This window comes from Callorhinchus milii, unplaced genomic scaffold, assembly GCF_018977255.1.
Source record: "Callorhinchus milii isolate IMCB2004 unplaced genomic scaffold, IMCB_Cmil_1.0 Scaffold4, whole genome shotgun sequence".
NCBI lineage: Eukaryota > Metazoa > Chordata > Chondrichthyes > Chimaeriformes > Callorhinchidae > Callorhinchus > Callorhinchus milii.
In genome coordinates, this window is record NW_024704745.1 from 54,005,749 (window position 1) to 54,027,503 (window position 21,755).

The window sequence follows — 21,755 nt, forward strand, 5'->3', positions numbered from 1 at the left end:
CAGAAAATTATGTGCTGAACATTTCTATGTATCCATAAAAAGTCCAGCTCTTGATCCTGGACTCAGTACCATCCATAGTCATGGATTTGCGGTATTCCATGCCACGGAGAATCGATCTTCTCCAACAATGAATGTGTGTAACCATATTGACTATATGACTATATCATTTGACTATAATAAGAATTCTTTCACTTCATATAGTGCGTTTCACGTCAGAAAGACATCCCAAAGTGCTTCACAGGATTTATTGTGAAGTTTAGAGCAAGTGTATTTGCAGGCAAACGCAGCAGCCCAATTGTGCACAACAATGTCCTAAAAACAGCCAAGGAATAAATGGCCAATTTTATCTGGTGGATTGTGGTCCAGGACAACAGGAGAAACTCCCTTCTCTTTTCCAATAGTGCAGGTCTTCAAAGTCAACCTGGATTGTGAGACTGGACCCGTTTCCCAACATGAAAGGTACTATACAAGCACAAAGTATTGTTTAGGTCTTTGAGTGGGTTAACATATTTACCTCTGAATATTATCTATCAGCACATGCAATCGTTGCTGTCTCTTTTCAGGCGTCAGCTGTGTTTCTGCAGCCAGGTCCTTCATTACATGGAAGTCAGAACGAGCCTGGTTACTGAGTCCTGTGAGGAGAGAGAAAGTAAATCTATATCATTTATAGTAGAGTGCTTACAATTTCATAAATGGCAGCAAATCCATTTCCAGCACTATCTGTCAAGTGAGTTGACTAATAACTCTCGGGTTATGTGACAGTTCCTGGCATTTATCAAAGCACCTTTGCACATTTAAAATAAAAGAGAAACTGATTGGAAAAAAACACACTAGCATAGCTGTTTTTAAAGAAGCAGCTGAACATTCAGATCTCTTCATTTATCATCAATTATTTTAGAAACGGGAAATTTATATAACTGATTTTTATTGTGGACATCATACAGAAAAGATAACCATCTTCGGAGAAAGGAAATCAAAAGAGTTTGAATTTTTGACAAATGAAGCTCTCGACAAGAAATTATTCTTGCCATTAAGAGCAACAATGTTTACAACTTGAACTAAGATTTCCCAAGAAGTTTTTTAGGGTATTATCACCCAATTCTTGCTGTTTCATTTTTATAGAATTCTGTAGCACTCAACAAAACCAACACTCACTCTTTCACATAAAGATCACTCTTTTTGTCTGTGTAAAACTTCTCATATTACAATATACTACACAGAAGGCACAATGTTGTTTTTAGATATTGCTTAGGGTCTCAGTCTGGTTCAGACTCACTCTCACGTCTGAGTCAGAATATTCTGGATTCAAGCCTCACGACGGGACTTTCAAATCCCATTGTCTAAGATGACATTTCAATAGGGTGCTAGGAGGAGTGCTCTGAGACACTACCCTGTGTGAAGGGTGCTATATAAATGCAAGTTGTTGTTGGTGTGGTAGAGGGAGCCCTGCATTGTCCTTCAGATGAGATATTAAACCAAAGTCCCATCTGTGCAGTTAAAGTGGATGATAAAGATCCCATGGGACTATTTGAAAAGATCCTAGTGATCTGGCCAACAATCCCCCAGATAAAAATTGGTCATTCACTTCATGGCAATTTGTGGATCAATGTTGCGCACAAATTATCTATCAAATTCACCTTCTAAATAAGACAGTCACTACAATTTATAGTTGATCTCACTTTGAGAGGACTTCCTGACATGAATGACACTATATCAAATGCGAGGATTATTATTATTAGTAGTAATAATATTCTCTGAGATGAATGTGTTTCTTTATCACAATTGTTAGCCAATGCTATGAAAATCTATTTGTCTTATATGATTGTTTAGCACTTCATTTTACATTGCCCAGTCTTTAGGCAACACCATGCATGTTTACTTAGGATATACTATGAAGCATAGTGACTGGGTATTTTGTAGGCAAACTTTCTTCAACAGAGGTAGCTCCTCTTAACTCTAATGATATTCACTTATCTATTTTATGTACCATTACTATACTGTTTTTGTGTGCATAATTGGTGTACCTAAGCACTCTGAGACATTATCCTGTGTGGAGGGTGCTATATAAGTGCAAGCTGTTGTTGTTGTTAATAATAATAATCCTTGCATTTGATATAGCACTTTTCACATCTTCTAGATGTCTCAAAGCGCTTCACAGAATATGCTGTAAAGTGAATTGACTGTATATTTGTGGGCGAAACGGGGCAGCCAATTGCACACAGTAGTGTCCCACAAACAGTCGTGGATTGAAAATGACCAATTTATTATTTTTTTTTGTTTTGGAGGGATTATATTAGGCATGTGGAGTAGGGAAACTTGCCCAAGGTTTCGCCCTGCCTGGAATTTAACCCAGGTGTCTCGCTTGCAAGGCGAGTGCTCTAACCACTGAGCTACAGGACACCACGTTGTATTATTTCAGTATGTTACCTGTGAGAAAACAGAACTCTGGGATGAGGTGAATTAGACGTGGAGCTGCATCTTTGTCTAAATGTTTATTTTTTAGCAGACTGACTAATAACGGCTGACTCAGGTCAGTGACGGAGATATCATATTGCTGTGAAGACAAAACCAAAAGATTCTACAAGTAAAATACATCAAACAAATTAATAAATGTGTATTATTCCACATTCTTTAACAAAAGTAGCACCTCTGGCTCCATTCAAATTCAACGACTTTACACTTGTTGGTAAATTCTCAGCAAAGACAATCTCGAATAAGTCTTAATGCTCAATTTCGTTGTTGGCAACAGATTAGCTAAATAACATCTATTAGAGTCTTAATGGATAATAAAACAAGATTATGGTGAATTGGAAATGAACAACATAATAAGACTGCTACTGAAAACAGACAAAAGGGCACCCTTTATACACGAAAATCACATCAATGAAAGAAAAAACAGTATGAAGAGGCAATTTCCAGTTCACTTCACTCGAAGATGAATACATCAAAGAGTTGATTCTGCATTCACTGTAAATATACAATGTGAAAATCTTTCATAAGCTCAATACACTAACAATCAGAAAACTAGTCATTCACCATATGAAAATAATGTGAAGCATCAATAAAAAGTGAAAATTATTGTCATTTTACCTAAGTTGAACAACAACAACAAATTACATTTGTCTACTGCCTTTTGCATCGGGAAGATGTCTCAAAGCAAGTTCAGATCCCCAGAAATTATGCTCATGTTGCACAGTGCTCTAATTGCTGACAGCATCACACTCCATGGATGCACTCTGCACCTCACAGAGCCAATACGGAACCTCAGTGTTCTGTTCGACCCTCAACTGTCCTTCATCCCCCACATCAGCGCCATTACCAGCTCCGCCTTTCCCCACCTCCACAACATTGCCTGTCTCCGGCACTGTCTTTTATCGCAGGCTGCCAAGACATACATGCATTCATTACATCCAGACTCGATTACGCAAAATCTCTGCTTGTCGGCCTCCCCAACTCCTCCCTCCACAGGCTGCAGATCATCCAGAACTCTGCAGCCCATGTCCTCTCACACACCAGGCGCCACGACCCGGCTCCACTGGCTTCCTATTATTCAGAAGATACAGTTCAAGATCCTCGTCCTCATCTTCAAAGCCCTCCACAGCCTACTCCTCCCTATGTCCATGACCTCCTAACCCCCTACCAGCTTGCCCGCTCCCTCCGATCATCAGGCTCCAGCCTGCTTCACAGCCCCCGCCTTGCCCACCCTAACATTGGTGAGCAGGCCTTCAGCCTCTCTGCCCCCACTCTCTGGAACTCCAACCCACAGTCCCTCTGCCTCAAACCCTCCCTTTCCCCCTTCAAGATCAATCTCAAGACCCTCCTCTTCAACTGTGCCTTCGGTCACCCTCCTACCCCTACCCTCCCTCCACCCCTCCTGATCCCAACCATCAGCTCGGGTGTGGTTCCCTGACTGTCCTGCGCTTTGGGACATCCTCCTAACGTGAAAGGTGCAAAACAAATCTAATTTGTTGTTGAAAGGAAAGTAAAAGAGAGCAGCAAAGATTATCCCAAATATTAGAGGGATGAATTATGAGATTCATCTAGATAAAATTCAGCTCGTCAGTCTTACAGAGATATCTCAGAAGGGTGTCGTACAGAAGTATATACGTGATAAATGGGATGGAGAAAGAAAGTAAATTCAGAAATATACTTTCAGATGCACCAAGTTGGAAGGTGGAGAGGGTATACGCTGTGAATGGCAATTTCAAGAATGAGACAAGAATGTATTTCTGTATACAGAGGGTAATTCATGACTACAGCGGGTTACTAGGTTTTCGCTATATCTTTGAAGAAACAGCTGGATATGGGAAGACATTAGGATAGGCATTCTGGAAAGATGAGATCCAATGAGCCAAAGAGCCATCTTCATCTGTCACTCTTTTGCAATTGATAAGGGAGGTATCTCACACTGAGCACTTATTTCGCCTTTTGCAATATTATCTGCCAATTGCCAATTGTGCAAAGCAGTGTTCCACAAACAATCGTGGGTTGAGTGAGCCAAATTTTTTTAAGGGATTATTACACCCGGAAAGTGATCCACCAATCGACCAACAACTGGCTTTCAATTTATTGCAGGTTTCACCTCGCTTGCGAAGCGAGTGCTCTAACCAATTCACTACAGGACTCCATTTTAAAGGAGACAATAAACTAGGGAGACAATAATTTGAAAAACAAACTATCTTCCTGAATAATGATGCAAAGTATCATGTTTACTTATCCATATCCCACCTGTGTGTAATAATCAATATAGCTAATTTCAGTGCCATCAGTCTTTTTGAAGGTGCCAGTCGGATTCGCAGACCAGTCAATGTCATCTATGCGGTAGGTTTTGTTGTTATATCTGGGAAATGGAATAAAGCACATTGCAATATCTTTAAATACCTGTCACAATTGAGTCAAAAATCCATTTGTGTTAATGAAAATGTTTAGTTGTTTATGGCTAAGTGTTCACAAAATGCACTAAATTTACTAAATGTACTAAAATGTCACTAATGACTAATGACATTCTGAACATCTGTAATCAGGGCTCCCTCTGCCTCCTTGTCCTCCTCGACCTCTCTGCCGTCTTCGACACTGTCGACCACTCCATCCTCATACACCACCTCTCCTCTTTACTTAACCTTCGCGGACCTGCCCGTGCCTGGATCGAATCCTATCTCTCTCACTGTCTCCACTTTGTTGCCTCCAACGGTTTCTCCTCCAGCCCCCGCACTGTCCCCGCGTCCCCAAGGGATCTGTCCTTGGCCCTCTCCGCTTTAATATCTATATGCTCCCCCTTGGTGACATCATCCGCAGACTGGGGTCAACTTCCATATGTATGCGGATGACACCCAACTCTATCTTTCTGTAGACACCCTCAACTCCAGGACCACTGCTGTCCTGACAGACTGCCTGTCAGACATCAAGTCCTGGATGAGGGCAAATTTCCTATAGTTGAATGTGAACAAGACTGAGGCCCTCCTGATTGGCTCACGTTAGCGCCTCTGCATCTCAAGCTCTGGCAGCATCAACCTCCATGGTTGCTCACGACAACTCACCAAGCCAGTCAGGATCCTAGGTGTCTTGTTCGACCCTCAACTGTCTTTTCTTCCCCACATCTAAGCCATGACCTGCTCTGCCTTCCCTCACCTCCATAACATCGCCCACTACTTTACCCCTCAGGCCATTGAAACTCTTGTTCATGCCTTCATCACATCCAGGCTCGATTATGCAAACGTCCTGCTTGTCGGCCTTCCCAACTCCTCCCTCCACAGGCTGCAGATAATCCAGAACTCTGCAGCCCGTGTCCTCTTCCGCACTAAACTCAGTGACCCCATCTCCCCCATTCTCGTTCGACTCCATTGGCCCCCTATCCTTCAGAGGATCCAGTTCAAGATCCTGGTCCTCACATACAAAGCCCTCCCTGGCCTCGCTCCACCTTACCTCTGCGACCTCCTACCCCCCTACCAACCCGCCCGTTCCCTCCACTCAGCTGGCTCCGGCCTGCTCCACGTCCCACGACCCAACTGCCCCACCATTGGCGGAAGAGCCTTCAGCCACTCTGTCCCCAACCTCTGGAATTCCATCCCCCAATCACTCCGCCTCGCCCCCTCCTTAGCCTCCTTCAAGTCCCGCCTCAAGACCCTCCTCTTCGACCATGCCATCGGTCACCCATCTTCCCCTCCCTTCTCCCTCCCTGACTCCAGCTTGGGTCTGAAATGCTGTACACTGCCCAGCGCCTTGGGACGTCCTCCCGACGTGAAAGGCGCTATACAAATGTAATCTTGTTGTTGTTGTAAATTTGTCTACCATATAAGTTATTATTATTATTAAATTAAACACAATTTTGAGTTACAAATAACATACAACATAAATGTAAACTGAATACTGTACATGTGCTTTGACTTCCACATGTGTGAATTAACAATCCTTTAAAATGTAATCTGTTCAAGACATCACTAGTATTGAGGGTGCAGCAAGTATAATTGTTGGTGAAGTAATGATGCAAATAAATCACATTAAACAAGAAGAAACCTAAATCATGTAACTTCTGATATTGTAAATCTTTAGAAGCATATCATTTATTACTTTAAGAAATCAATAAATACATTTAGCTAACTAATATATTCTAGAAGTAATTATGCCAGAAAATGGCATAAATTCATCTATTGCATTGGTTATAACTTCCTCAGTTTGGTATGGAGTTTTCTCAACAACGGCTACAAAATAAAAAAAAATTTGTTTGGTGTTCTTCAAAGTAGTCTTTTTATAATTAGTGTTTAACTGAGTTACATCATCTTTGTTATTCATACTGCCATATCATAATAAATCTCATTTTAGAGAACTGTTTCAGTTTTGGACACTCATAAGAAAGAGCCTTGGAGGGTATCCAGCAATGTTCACTAAATTATTAACTGGATTGAAGGGCTTAGCTGTGATAAGAGGCTGGTAGACTGGGTTATATTCCTTAGAACAGAAATGTTTAAGGGATGGTTGAATTGAGCTATTTTAAACAATTAAAATTGACACGATAGACTGTGGACAAGTCTTTCTCCTGGTAGTGAGATCGATTACAAGAGGGCACAGGCTTAAAATCAGAAATGAAACACTTAGAATTTAGGCCAAGAAGCATTTCTTCATACAAAGGGATGTGAAGCTATGGAATGTTCTGCTCCAGAGGTTAATCAATAGCGATGCTTGAAAGAGAGATGAATAGATACTTGGATGGTAGAGGTATTAATGGGTATGATGAAAGGGCAAGGCACCAGGCCTAAAAGATTTGCCAAGATCTAATAAACTGGTGGAACTGCTTGATAGGCTGAATGACTTCCACCTTTTCCTATTTTCCTCCGGTCCTAAATAAAATTACAAACACTTTCATGATAAGTAGCAGCGAGTCTGCTGCACTGTACAGTAAACTGTTGAAGTTTCAAACAATAATCAAATGCAAGGATTATAATAATCTCTTTCTTTTACCTCGTAAGAACAATTAATCCCAACAACTCTTTCATACAGGTGTCACAGAACTGTTGATCACCATTTCGATTGTACAGCTCAGTCATGAATTCCAACACTGTCTCACTACGCAGAACCTTGTGGCTTACATCAGCAGACAATAAGATCTTAGCCTCATATCTCATGATTGAAGTAGAAAATCCTGGCCAGAGAATCAATCTGTAATGAGAAAATATGTCAAATTTAAATATAAAGTACATTCTCCCATGTACTTTGTATCAAGCCTTGATTATGCACTTTGAGGATGGACGATCAAGAGAATGACAAAGATGGTGTAGCAACTGGCAAGTGACGGAGAGAGAAAGAGAGAGAGAACAGATGGTGTGAGCACAGCCTGTGTCAAAGGATCTTGAGAAACTAATAGACATTTAGCTGCAGATGAGAAAAATTGGATGTGAAATTGAAAGATTATTGCCTGAGAAATCTGTTGTAAATGCAAAGCTAGTGAAGACAAGTGGTAAGTTTGGAGGTGTTTAGAAGGAGATATGAATTAATCTTTAACCTATCGATAATCAGGAGATCATGGCAGGTCACAGTGACCAATAGCTATGTATCGAGCGGCACTGAATCTTACCTGGGAGATGAGCCTCTATCTAGTCTGTCCTCTCAGTGGGTAAATTACTTGATATCAGTAAGCATTAGGGGAAATAGGGAGTCAATTTTTAAACTTTTTCATGAAATTGTACCAATAGTTGCCAATAATATTAATAATAATCCTTGCATTTGGTATAGTGCCTTTCACATCGAGAGGAAGGTCTTAAAGGATTTCATAGGGTATACTACAAAGTATGATTGTGTAGGCAAGCAAGGCAGTCAATTTGCACACAGCAAAGTGCCACAAATATGCATGAAGTGAATGACCTATTTTATTTAAGGGATTGTTAGTCCAGACATCGAATGAAACTCCCTGTTCTTGAATAGTGCATGGGATCTTTGGAGGGTCAGCTGAGATTACACAAGTTCAATGGCCAAATTTGGGGCTTGATGCCACAAAATTCTGATTTTTATAAATTCTTGAGAATGTCTTGAAATAATATTTTTGATATAATTTGGTTCAGAAATGTTTGCGCAAACTTCAAAGGCTTCATTCAATCAACGACTTAGATAATAACATACAAAACTACCGAATGTTCAAATAGATCGTACCTATGTTGGGGAATCTGAATTGGAGTTGATGGATCATAGAAGTTCCTTCCAATCTGATACATTGACAACATTTTCATTGCCCTAGTTAAAAGAAAAATAACAACTTACATTAACATAGTGGCCTTCACGTGGGGTACTGTCTTTTACAAAGACATGGACGAACGCCAAGCAAGAGAGAAGAGGGAGGGGGAGAGGGGAAAGGGAAGATGATCATAGGTAAGGTCAAAGAGGTAGGTTTTAAGGCAGGATTTAAAGACAGATAGAGACTTTGTGAGATGGAGAGGGACAGAGTTCCTGAGGTTAGGGGTGTATAATGTGAAGGGTGGGAGATGCATAGCAAGCTTGAGTTAGCAGTGGTGAGCAGAGGAGTAGTGTAGTAGAAGATAAAAAAGATAGGGAGGTGCTAAGGCATGAAGGGGTTTATAGGTGAGGGTTAAGTATGTAGAATACTTTTCTTTGCACTGGAAGTCCTATGTTATTCAAAACAATACATCTGGTTTCATTGTTAATGCCAACAAAATTCACTCAAATACATTCTCATCCTAAATTGTTAATTACTGTATTTATTTGTGGGGGAAATAAAGGAAATAACGGTACATTCTCTCTATTATCTTTTCATCAACAACAACAACAAAATTACATAGCACCTTTCACGTTGGGAGGACGCCCCAAGGGGCTGGACAATCAAGAGTTTCGGACCCCAGCTGAGGGTTGGGATTGGGGAGGGTGGAGAGCAGGGTGGGGGAAGCAGGGTGATCGAAAGCATGGTCCAAGAGGAGGGTCTTGAGATGGGTCTTGAAGGAGGCAAGGGAGGGGTGAGACAGAGGGACTGCGGGATGGAGTTCCAGAGGGTGGGGGCAGAGTGGCAGAAGGACCAACCATCATTAGTGGGGCAAGCGAGCCGTGGGGGACGTGAAGCAGGCTGGAGCCTGCTGAGCGGAGGGAGCGAGCAGAATGGAAGGGGGTTAGGAGGTCGCAGTGGTAGGGGGGAGCAAGACCACGGAGGGCTTTGAAGGGAAGGACCAGGTTCTTGAACTGTATCTCCTGTGTGATGGGAAGCCAGTGGAGTTCGGCAAGGACTCGTATTCACATTCATCTCATGGCAATTACATTAAACAGTTGATGGGAAAAAACTAATACCATTATTGTGGTACCAAGTTTGAAGTGTTAGAATCAGGACTTTAATCACCCAATTTCAACAAGGTAATGGCTTCCACAATTTCAAAGCATCATTGACTTCCTTCAACTCACTCAATGCCACTCACTTAAACCTAAATGTATTCTGTACAGATACTCCAAACTATTTTAACATAGCCTTCACATTCAGTCACCTGGAAGATTTCCCACAATAATATGTTTGCTGAAGATAACCACAGAATTTTCAACAACTACTTAACTTTTGGAATCAATACTTTGTGTGTAGTTGATTTCATATTTCTGAAAACCAACTCACTTTTTAATAGTGATATTAAAGAACTGGATGCACATGGGAGAATCCTGTGGAAATTCACTTGTCAGATTAATGGTTATATGCACTACCTGGCCATCAATCATGACGCTTGACAGTTCTGTAACCTAGAATGATAGGAGATTTACAGAGCAGTTATTATGCAGACAGAATATCAACGTTCAGAGTAAATGTGTAAACAGTTCTTTGGAAGCCTGTTAAAAATAAACTTGCATTGATTTAAAAAAGCGCCTGCATTCTAAATAATAATATTTCTTGCATTTGATCTGCAAATTGAATTGACAACTGTTTTATGAAGCAGATGAGAATTATCTTGAGCTACACAGCTCAAGTTCCTGATTCTCAAAATCAATTACATTAATAGGATTATTTGACAATCAATTTGTGTTTTTAAAAAAAACAAATTAGTTGTCAGTTGTCCTGGGGTAAGCATATATAGTTCCTAATTCACAACCACACTATTTAATTTCCAATGCCAAAGTTGCTCTTGTACCAAAAGCCTTGGAACACAAGTCACTGTAGCAAAAATAATTAGTCTGAAGATACAACAACAAAATTACATTTACAGAGCGCCTTTCATGTCGCAAGGACAACCCAAGGCGCTGAAGATAGCCTTTTCCTGCAAGAGCATCACCCGACATCTCTAGTTGGTGTTGAAAGCTTATGCTCGCTGAACCCACACTGTTCATTGTTCATTAATCTACTCATTGTTAATCATGATCCCACATCCCTTCACTATTTATTTTTCTGAATGCTGTCATGATATTTACAATCTTTGCATGATTTCTATGAAATGCTGTACACTGTCCAGCGCCTTGGGACGTCCTCCCGACATGAAAGGCGCTTTACAAATGTAATCTTGTTGTTGTTTTATTGGCCTACTAACTCTAGGTCTGACATGGGAGTTTAATCACTTTTGATGTGCAATTGTACAATGCTCCAGGATTCCTCTATAATGATGTATAACAAGGCTTTTTCTGATCTTTTCCCCTTGACATTTTACATGAAGCTATATAGTGACACAGCATGCAAACAGACTATTCGGCCCAGCTAGTCATGGGGGAGTTTATACTGATACTTGACGCTAAACATCAACTATTCGTCCATTGGTGCTGTCCCCACTCTCTGAAACTCCATCTTGCAGTCCCTCCGCCTAGCCCCCTCCCTTGCCTCCTTCAAGATCCATCTCAAGACCTTCCTCTTCGACTGTGCTTTCCATCATCCTACTTCCCCCCCTGCCCTCCACCCTGACCTGACCCCCTGCTCGGGTCCAAAACACTGACTGTCCAGTGCTTTGGGACATCCTCCCAACTTGAAAGGCGCCATACAAATGTAATTTTGTTGTTGTTGGGTCTACAAGGTACAAGAGCAACTTTGGCATTGGAAATCAAATAGTGTGGTTGTGAATTAGGAACTGTAAATGCTTACCCCAGGACAAATAATCAAATAATCCTATTAATGTAATTCACTGCTCACACATGTATACTTGAACTGACATCAGCCATCACAGCAACATCGCACCCTTTGCATGTGTGAACAGAATACAAAATATGTTTCTCACTTGGTTTTCCAGTTTATGAGGGAGGAAAAGCATGGCTCCATCAAATGCCCTGATCTTTCCCAAAAGGTCGCTGTGGCTAAATAGCAGTGCCATCCGCAAACGCTTTGATTCTATATCAGGCTTGAAAGTCACATGGTACTGGTTCAGACACCAGGAGTGAGGTGACCTAAAGGCAAAGAGGTTTGTGATGATCCTGACTGGATTTCCGCTGGAGCCTGCAAATGTCCAAAATAGAGATTCCAACAAAACTTATAGTTTCAAAGAGAAGTTGAAAACAAACAGTATCACATTATAATGTAATCCTTGCATTTGATATAGCCCATTTTACATTGGGAACATGTCTCAAAGCGGTTCAGAGGATTTACTGTACTCTGTAGTCAATGTGTACGCTGCAGGGGAACAAGGCACCCAATTTGCACACAACAAATGTCCCACACACAGCCATGGAGTGGTGGCCAATTTTATTTGGAGGATTGGTGAACAGGACATTGGGATACAACTTCTCTTTCCGAATGTTACTATGGGATCTTTAACGCCCACTTGAACGGGCAGACAGACCTTTGGTTTAACATCTCCTCCAAAGGACAGCATCTCCAACAATGCAGCATATCCCGTGCACTGCATTGGAATGTCAAACTAGACTAAAATTATAATCTGGACATGAATGTGCCATACATAAAGGTTAACTATATGAAAATACTAAACTATTACAATCCCTTTTCATATTAATTATTATTTATCATTTAGCATGTGGTCCATGTTGATGGTGGCTCAGCCCTCTCCTGGAGATTACTTGACTGCTTCAGGAATCCAGAAATATTTTTTCTTCTCTGAATTGACCTTTTTGTTGTTTCTTTGGCTTTTCGCCTCCCCTATGAGGGGACCGAGTAGCCAGCACCAGGAGGTGAATATTATGTGGGAGGTAGTGTAGAAGAATTGTACTGGGAGCAAACTTGATGGGTCATTGGGCCTCCTTCTTATCGATGCAACTATGGAGGTGTGTATCGCTGGCATCTAATGTCCCATATATTAATATCCATGGATATTAATTTTCTGTCAGGTTTGAAATGCCTTTCACATAACACTTTGTATATCAGAAGATTTGCTTAGAGATTGTTTTTTTTCGGTCCAAATTAAGAACAGGAAGATTTTGTTAGAATGTTTCAGCCTTGTATATTAAAAAAANTCTGCCACATCTTCAAAACTTATTGAATTCCGAATATTAATGATTTTTATTGCAGCTGACAAAGAAATTATATACAACATCTAGACAGACTCGATACCTGATTTGCAATCTTTCACATGTTCCATCCCCTTCCTGGTATTCACTCCAAAATCAAAGACATTACGCTGCTTGTATCGTCCTCTCTCCATTATTACTTGTCTTTCAAAACCAGCAGATATCATCTCTGTTGATCAGGAATACGATTGCTAATAATGCATTTGGGTTAGTGGACCAGAAAGATGGCTCTCTCATTTACCAATACTGCAGAGTGAACTCACTTTGTTCTCTGGTGACTTTATTTTACCATCATAGGAGTTTGAGCTTCAGATATAGGCTGACTTCCCAAACCCCATTTCAGCGAACTTCGATATAGTGAGGGTCTATTTATATGAGTGTGTAATGTCAACCAGACCACATCTGAAGTCCGTTTCTGGCGTCGAATAATTGGAAGCAGCACTGGCATCACTTCTTGAACACATTATACATCCATGGTTCACAGAATTAACTGTGAGCCTGAAATCAAATGTGCTGTGTAATTTATGTTAACCAAACTCTTTGCTATTTTCACCCCTTGATGTGTAAGAAAAATGCTTATAAGTATTTTTACCCAGAGAGTTGTTATGGTCTGGAATGCACTCCCTGAAAGGGTGGTGGAAACAGATTCAATAATAGCTTTCAAAAGGGAATTGGATAGATACTTAAAAAGGATAAATTTGCAGGGCTATGGGGTAAGAATGGGAAAGTGGTAGTTCTTTCAAAGAGCTGGCACAGGCACATGGGCCGAATGGCCTCTTTCTGTGCTGCAAGATTCTATGATACTAAGGGGGAGGGGATAGGAAGCCTGAAACATAATGGCAAGTATTTTAGTTTTACTCATTTTGTTTTCTGTACCAGTTTGTACTTATTTTACCCAATTGGTAAATTTCATTCGGCAACAATTTACAATGAGCTCACGTTGGCCTTCGTGTGTTTTACTTCGATTCTGACTGTTGCTGAGAGTATTCATTCGTCTTGTGGTAGATATCCCTGAAAGCAGCTGAGCCTGATTCGCAGCTGAAACCTAGAACAGAACAGTAAAACATTAAGACACTGTGAGCTTGGGTGCAAATTCTCAATTCTCCTGCGCCTTAGGATGTCCTCCCAACGTGAAAGGCACGATTTAATGTCTTGTTGTGCATAATGATTTCTGTTTGTCCCCACTCTCAGTTAACCCTCCTCTCTTTATCTGCTTTTCATCCCATAGCCTATTTTTGTCTGTTTTCCCCACTCTCTATGTCTTATTCCCCACCTCTCATTGCCTGTTGCCACTCTCTCTATGTCTTGTTCCCACTGTCTCTTTGTTTGTTCCCCACCTCTCTTTGTTTTATTGCCCCATCTCTTTGTCTGGTCTCTCCCCTCTCTTTGTTTTGTTCTCCTCCCTCGTTGTCCTGGCTTCCCTCTATCTGTATTTCTTTTCCTTCTATCTGTCTCAGCACCAGGCTTCGCGACCACATCACTCCCACCCTCGCTCGCCTCCCCTGGCTCCCCATCCCCCAGAGGATCGAATTTTAAGATCCTCATCCTCACCTACAAGGCCATTCACGGCCTTGCTCCCTCCTACCTCTCCGACCTACTATCCCCCTACCTACCTGCCCGTACCCTCCGTTCCTCTGGCTCTGGTCTGCTCCACATTCCCCACCCCAACTGCCCTACCATCGGTGGCCGGGCCTTCAGCCCCAAGGCTCTGGAACTCCATCCCCCAGTGCCTTCGCCTTGCTTCCTCCCTTTCCTCCTTCAAGGCCGGTCTCAAGACCTTTCTCTTCGACCGAGCCTTCAGCTCCCCTCTCGACTCTCTACCCCCTCCTTGCTCCCTCCCTTCCCTCCCTCCCCTGCTCGGGTCCCGACCCAACTGTCCAGCGCCTTGGGACGTCCTCCCAACGTGAAAGGCACTCTATAAATGAAATCTTGTTGTTGTTGTTCCGCCCTCTCTTTGTCTGTTCTCCTCCCACGCCACTTTTTGTTTACTTTCTTCCCCCTCTTTCCCCCTGGACCAATTAGGTTAACCGGAGCCATTTACTCCATTCCAGTTTTTACTTCCTCCTGTACTTCATACTGGGTCAAAACCTAAATGCAAAACATGAGAGGTTTATGAGTTTTACCGCACAAAAAACACCCCATGGGTAATGCCCATTCTCAGCTGGTAAAATCTATTCAGCATCAGGCTCATCTGGACAGCTCCAGGTTCTTCTAAAATGCTGACTCCCCTCCCCCTCCCCAATTGTATGCAGCTCTTGCCCTTAATTTACATCATAAGAATAGCTGAGGAATGGGAAAACACAGCTATGGGGAGTCTCTGTGAAGCAGTAAAATCAATGTTATTTTTAACAGATAGTATTTACATTTCTACCTATTGATTTATAAGGCTGAACTGAAGAGAAAGCGCTCTCCCTAGACTTTCCTTCAAATGCCTGCTGGCAACACAAGTGTAGATGAAAATGACAATTTTCTTTTTTTAAATTACTGATCTTAGAAAATTAATTTGAGGAACTTTAACGATGCTTCATTTATAGAATTAGATGAGCAAGTGTAAAACTTGATTTATACAGTAGATATGAAATTCGAGAATTAGGTGATGTTCTGAAAATATTCAGCATTTTGTAACAAAAAATGTTCAGTTGATTAACCAAACACATTTAAATTGGTTCACATTTGCTAAACCATGTTACAGTACATATGAATATTGTGAGTTGTGTGGAAACAGTCAAGTGAGGAGTTTCTAAGAATATTATGCTACTGGTAAGAAAATATTTCAAGCTGCTGTCACTTTAAATATATCATCCTCTATCTAGCCTGCTATTGTTTGAAGGTAGAATTCAAACAATTAACTGCGCCGTATATATTACTGAATGTAGAATCACTGAAAGCTGTCTTTTGATGTTCAAGATACAAAAGAAAAACTAACTTGGCAAAGAACAAAATAAAACATACCACAGTCCCAGAAGAGGTCACATTTCCATGTCTTTGTTCTTCCTTCAACAAGGCTCTGCCTTGGGCTTGTGTTTGAGCTCGCCCAATCATTGTCTACAGCTTTTAAAAAACATCCCGAGGTAAGTCTGGGCAAACAATTTTAAAATCACTTATTAACTTAAAAACCTTCTCCTGAAGCGATCAAGCACAAATGGGAATTTTCTGCCTGCAACTACTCTTAAAAAGCTACAGCATATAATAATAATAATAATAATCCTTGCATTTGATATAGCGCTTTTCACGTCGGGAGGACGTCCCAAAGCGCTTCACAGAACACACTGTAAAGTGAATTGACTATATATTTGTGGGCGAACGCGGCAGCCAATTGCGCACAGCAATGTCCCACAAACAGTCGTGGATTGAAAATAACCAATTTATTATTGGTTTTGGTTTTGGAGGGATTATTATTAGGCTCTGTGTGGAGTAAGGAAACTTGCCCAAGGTTTCGCCCTCTGCCTGGAATTGAACTCAGGTCTCTCGCTTGCAAAGCGAGTGCTCTAACCACTGAGCTACAGGACTCCACATATTTCCACCAACTAGATAGAACGCATTAACATGGAAATGTCTAAATAAACAATAGTTAATTTCAGGAGATAGTCTTTATATCGACACAAAAAAATTAGATCAAAAATATTCATTTTTAAAAAAATTAAAATAAAGCCATCAGCTAACAAAGGTAATACCAACAGCATCCTATCCTGTTACATACGTTGATATGCAATTCAAAAACAAAGAAAGAGCAATGAAAGACATTAGGAATAGAAATCCATTCAAAGTAATGCAGCCTTCAATCTACCAAGACAGATGGTGAACTGTCTCCTTTCAGTACAATATTCTGTAGTTCCATCAGCAATGTCGTTCATATCATAATTTAAGTCTCCATTTCATGGCTACAGTATTAGTACATTCTGTGTCACAAAGATCAAGTACTTTAATTCATACTACAAGTAACATTCTAATTATTGAAACCTGATAACATGGAAGGGACACTCTTCTATTCCTAGTATATGTATTTCAGTGGGTTTATTTCATTCGGAATTCAGGTCAAAGATTCACAGAGCAAAATTGGGTTTTTATCAGGTTTGATAATGCTTCATTTTTGTAAAGCAAAATGATTTCTTGGCAAAATATTACGGGTTCATTTGGGTTTTGATAATCATGTTCAATTGTATAAAATCTATTCATGCATTTTATATGAAATATATTATATAAAATCTATTTAAAAAGATATTCGCTTAAACATTGTTCTCTTGCCATTTACACTTTCAAGCATGATTGAATCTCTTTAAAAAAATGTTTTGGGCAGTGATATGACAAAGTGAAATTCCATTCAAGTGCAATTTAGATTATTCATTAACAGTGTACTCTATGGTTTTAAATCATACCTTCAAAGAATATACCAAAACATACAACCAAAAATTTAGAAATTTAATTGAAGCAGTTTACATTTATTCTGGATCTTTACTGAGATATAACGGCCCAATATAAAGCACCACACAAAACAATGGGCTAAAATTCCAGTTGGCAATATGCATAGCAGCTTTGGCGATGCATAATTATAATGGGGAAATCTCATTAGCATCCAACATCACCAAAAATACATATAATACAAACCAGAATTTATATATTAATAATCCTTCCATTTAATAATACTTTATCACTTCAAGACATCTCAAAGCGCTTCATAGGATTTTACTGTGAAGTGTCGAGGCTGATTCAGCATCTGGACTACCGAGATTGTGAAAAAAGACTGACTCAATTCCGACTTTCCATTGGCAAGCATGTCACCATGGAATCATCTTAGCTACGGAGACCCACGTACTTCCCTGCCAAAGCAGATAGGCTTTTAGCAGCTTATTTAACATATCTGACTTTGTCTTCGGTCATCCACCTTGGCTCACACCCCTATTGATTCCAACTCCCAGCTTGTATCCTCTAACGCAATGTGAGCCAATCACCCCCATCCTTGCCCAGCTTCACTGAATCCCCATTCCCCAGAGGATCATGTTTAAGATCCTAGTCTTCACTTTCAAAGCCTTCCACAGTCTTGCTCCTCCTTACCTACCTCTGTGACCTATTAACACGTTACCAACACTCCCGTTCCCTCTGCTCGGTGAGCTCTGGCCTGCTTCATGTCCTGCCCGCCATTGGCAGTCAGGTCGGTAGCCTTTCTGGCCCCACTTCTGGAACTCCAACCCAGAACCCCTTCGCCTAACCCTTGCCTCCTTCAAGGTCTGTCTCAAGACCTTCCTCTTTGATCGTGCCTTTGGTCATCCTCTCACCCCCATTCCCCTTGGCCTCCACATCGCTTGATTCTAATCCCTAATTTGAGTGCAAACCCTTGACTGTCCAGCGCCTTGGGACATCATCCCGATGTGAAAGATGCTATACAAATGCAACTTCTTGTTATTGTTGTTGTAAGAAGGTAATTATTGGATGTTTACAGTTTAATTCTACAAATATACTTCCGGTCTTCTGTTTCTACACCAAAAATAAGGAAATCCTTCTTGTTTTATTAATTTAAAATTGTCCAGTCCTGAATCTTCCTCAAATAAATTGGATCAACTTATAACAAATTAAACGGTGAAGAGAAACAGGCTCATGAAACAGAAATGTGCTTCCAAAAATAAAGCTTTGTTTTTCTGAGCAGTTACTAGTTGTCTCCTACATCAACCATAATAATCTCTAAACTCCCCCTCATCCCTCTCTAACTCAGGTGACACTTGCTGCCTTTCCTCCTACACCAGGCAGTGCCAGCCTCAGTATTATTACCAGCCTCAGTACTATTACCAGCCTCAGTGCCAGTGCTATTACAGCCTCAGTGCCAGGCTCAGTACTATTAGCCGCCTCAGTGTCAGCCTCAGTACTATTACCCGCCTCAGTGTCAGCCTCAGTACTATTACCAGCCTCAGTATTATTACCAGCCTCAGTACTATTACCAGCCTCAGTACTATTACCAGCCTCAGTACTATTACCAGCCTCAGTGCCAGCCTCAGTACTATTATCAGCCTCAGTATTATTACCAGCCTCAGTATTATTACCAGCCTCAGTACTATTACCAGCCTCAGTATTATTACCAGCCTCAGTATTATTACCAGCCTCAGTACTATTACCAGCCTCAGTACTATTACCAGCCTCAGTATTATTACCAGCCTCAGTGCCAGTGTTATTACCAGCCTCAGTGCCAGTATTATTACCAGCCTCAGTATTATTACCAGCCTCAGTATTATTACCAGCCTCAGTGCCAGTGTTATTACCAGCCTCAGTGCCAGTGTTATTACCAGCCTCAGTGCCAGTGTTATTACCAGCCTCAGTGCCAGTGCTATGACCAGCCTCAGTGCCAGTGCTATGACCAGCCTCAGTGCCAGTGCTATGACCAGCCTCAGTGCCAGTCTGCAGCCAGCGCCGAGGGTCCTCCTTACCGCACTCCTCCTCTACCGCACGTGCTCGGCTCTGCACCCAAGAGCTGCAGGTTTCACGCGTGCGCGGTGTGTGGGCGCCGGGAGCCGCCGCGCTCACTGCTCACTGCCCTGTGTGCAGCCACAGGGCCGTCACTGCCGACCCAGCGCCGGGGGCTGTGTCTGTGTGAGAGTGAGGGGCAGGTGCAGGGGGACAGATCGAGTTCACGCCCTGAACTTCTAGACATGTTTTGTCTCTTTTTTTTAAAAAAAAATGAAATAATAACACCCGTCCGAGACGTTTTATTAAATAATAACATGATAAATAATAGCCGCAGAGGTATAATAACATATCAAAGGTTCGTGACCACTTTGGGTGCGCAGAATGGTTATGAACCTCTGAAAATGCTATCATATCTCTGCAGGTTTCAGCTGCTTTGATGCCAGACCCAAAGGTCAATGCCATCCCATTAGAGAAGCAGCAAATAAATGACTGTCACATCCAAACAGCTACCAGGAGGCTTCCTCTGAAGCAGTAAATTTGTTTTATATATATATACCCCAACCGCCCTACCATCGGTGGCCGAGCCTTCAGCCTCTCAGCCCCGAGGCTCTGGAACTCCATCCCCCAGTGCCTTCGCCTTGCTTCCTCCCTTTCCTCCTTCAAGGCCAGTCTCAAGACCTTTCTTTTTGACCGTGCCTTCACCTCCCCTCTCGACTCTCTACCCCCTCCTCGCTCCCTCCCTTCCCTCCCCTCACCCTGACCATTTCCTCCCAATGCTCGGGTCCTGACCCAACTGTACAGCGCCTTGGGACGTCCTCCCGACGTGAAAGGCGCTCTATAAATGGAATCTTGTTGTTGTTGTTGTATATCTCTAAACAGATTGTATTTACACTTCCAGCAATTGGTTTGTAAACCGGAACAGAAAGTGCTCTCCCACGAATTTCCTTCCCTTTCAAATCCCTTTAATGGATGCCTGCTGGTGAAAATGAAAATAGAGTTTTTTTTAAATTTCAGATCTTTGCGCATTTCCAAGGTACCTTGGGATAGTCTTGGAAGTTCTACCAACAGGCTAAGTAGTGTTTCAGCCCCGAGGCTCTGGAACTCTATCCCCCAGTGCCTTCGCCATGCTTCCTCCCTCTCCTCCTTCAAGGCCGGTCTCAAAACCTTTCTCTTTGACCGAGCCTTCAGCTCCCCTCTCGACTCTCTTCCCCTTCTCGCTCCCTCCCATCCCTCCCCTCACCCTGACCATTTCCCCCCTCCTCGCTCCCTCCCTTCCCTCCCCTCACCCTGACCATTTCCCCCCTGCTCGGGTCATGACCCAACTGTGCAGCGCCTTGGGACGTCCTCCTGACGTGAAAGGCGCTTTATAAATGGAATCTTGTTGTTGTTGTTGTTGTTTCACGTAGGACGTGATCAGTGGCACTGGTGTGTAGCCTGCTGTAACTCCAGATCACAGCACAGAAAGTGAATTCTGTTGTTAAATGAGTTGAAAATGGGGAAAGAGGGTGCAAGACGAAGGGATTGAATGGGGGAGTTCCACACAACCCTTTTGGCAGCAATTGTCACATGGCTGGGGGACTTGCAGAGGGACAAGCAGAAAATAGCCTTTTTTAAAAAAGTAGTTCTTACATACACAGAAAGGAATCTGAGAGCAGCTGTTACATGCAGACGTGAATGGCCAAATGGCCTCTTAATGCCCTGTAAATTTCTTTAATCCATGATAAATGACATGTTGTCAGTATGCTATTCTCCTTTCAATTCTTAAATTATTGCAACCTCTTTCTGCTTTGTTTAATCTGTAGCCAAAACAAGAGGCAGTCAGAGAGGATTACTAAGTGTCAGCCTGGCTCAAACAGGAGCCCTCTTGTCTCTAAATCAGAAATTATCAGTTCATGCACCATGCAGGGACTTTGAACTCACAGTCTAGGCTGACACTCAATGGCACTATTCAGCAAGAAAGAAGTTTAGTTTAGTGTCCTGGCTAACAATCCAAGATAAAACTGGTCATTCATTTCATGGCTGTTTCTGATATATTGCTGTATGCAAATTGGCTGCTGTGATTTCTCTATACAGTAAATTTGGTGAAGTTCTTTGAAAAATGCGCCTGATATAAAAGATGCTCTAGCAAATGCTAAACTAATATACCTCAGTAATGACCCAAGGGACCACTCTAACTGATATGGCCAATATAAGACCATGCCATACAAGACCAGAGAAAGCCAAACAAACTAATGTTAATAAAACATCCCATTGTTTATCAACCTTTTTAATTCTGATGTAAAGAACTTTACCTCTCCAAATTAAACTCTTTGGATTTCTGCGATTTATGTTTGAGCCCAGCTATTTGCTGTATCATATGTTTAACACTTAGAGCCTTTACAAAGCAAGTAGGGCATAAATGATTTTCCATCTGCCTACCTGCCTGTGAAACCTTAGGCAAGTTTCCTGACTCC

At 41.7% G+C, this 21,755-nt stretch overlaps 1 protein-coding gene across 1 annotated transcript in view; it reads right to left on the reverse strand.

Moving 5' to 3' along the window:
- The window catches only part of LOC103184179 (piwi-like protein 4), a 38,654-nt gene extending 19,284 nt beyond the window's left edge, over positions 1-19,370 (reverse strand). The window contains exons 1-11 of the mRNA XM_007902050.2: positions 19,323-19,370; positions 15,862-15,960; positions 13,849-13,954; positions 12,953-13,078; positions 11,670-11,884; positions 10,094-10,215; positions 8,641-8,721; positions 7,456-7,653; positions 4,729-4,840; positions 2,428-2,554; positions 515-632 (exon numbers count right to left, since the gene is read on the reverse strand). Coding sequence (XP_007900241.2) covers positions 515-632; positions 2,428-2,554; positions 4,729-4,840; positions 7,456-7,653; positions 8,641-8,721; positions 10,094-10,215; positions 11,670-11,884; positions 12,953-13,078; positions 13,849-13,954; positions 15,862-15,951 — 1,295 coding nt within the window. The 5' untranslated portion in view covers positions 15,952-15,960; positions 19,323-19,370. The remainder of the gene's footprint in view (positions 1-514; positions 633-2,427; positions 2,555-4,728; positions 4,841-7,455; positions 7,654-8,640; positions 8,722-10,093; positions 10,216-11,669; positions 11,885-12,952; positions 13,079-13,848; positions 13,955-15,861; positions 15,961-19,322) is intronic.
- Positions 19,371-21,755: the final 2,385 nt, after the last annotated feature.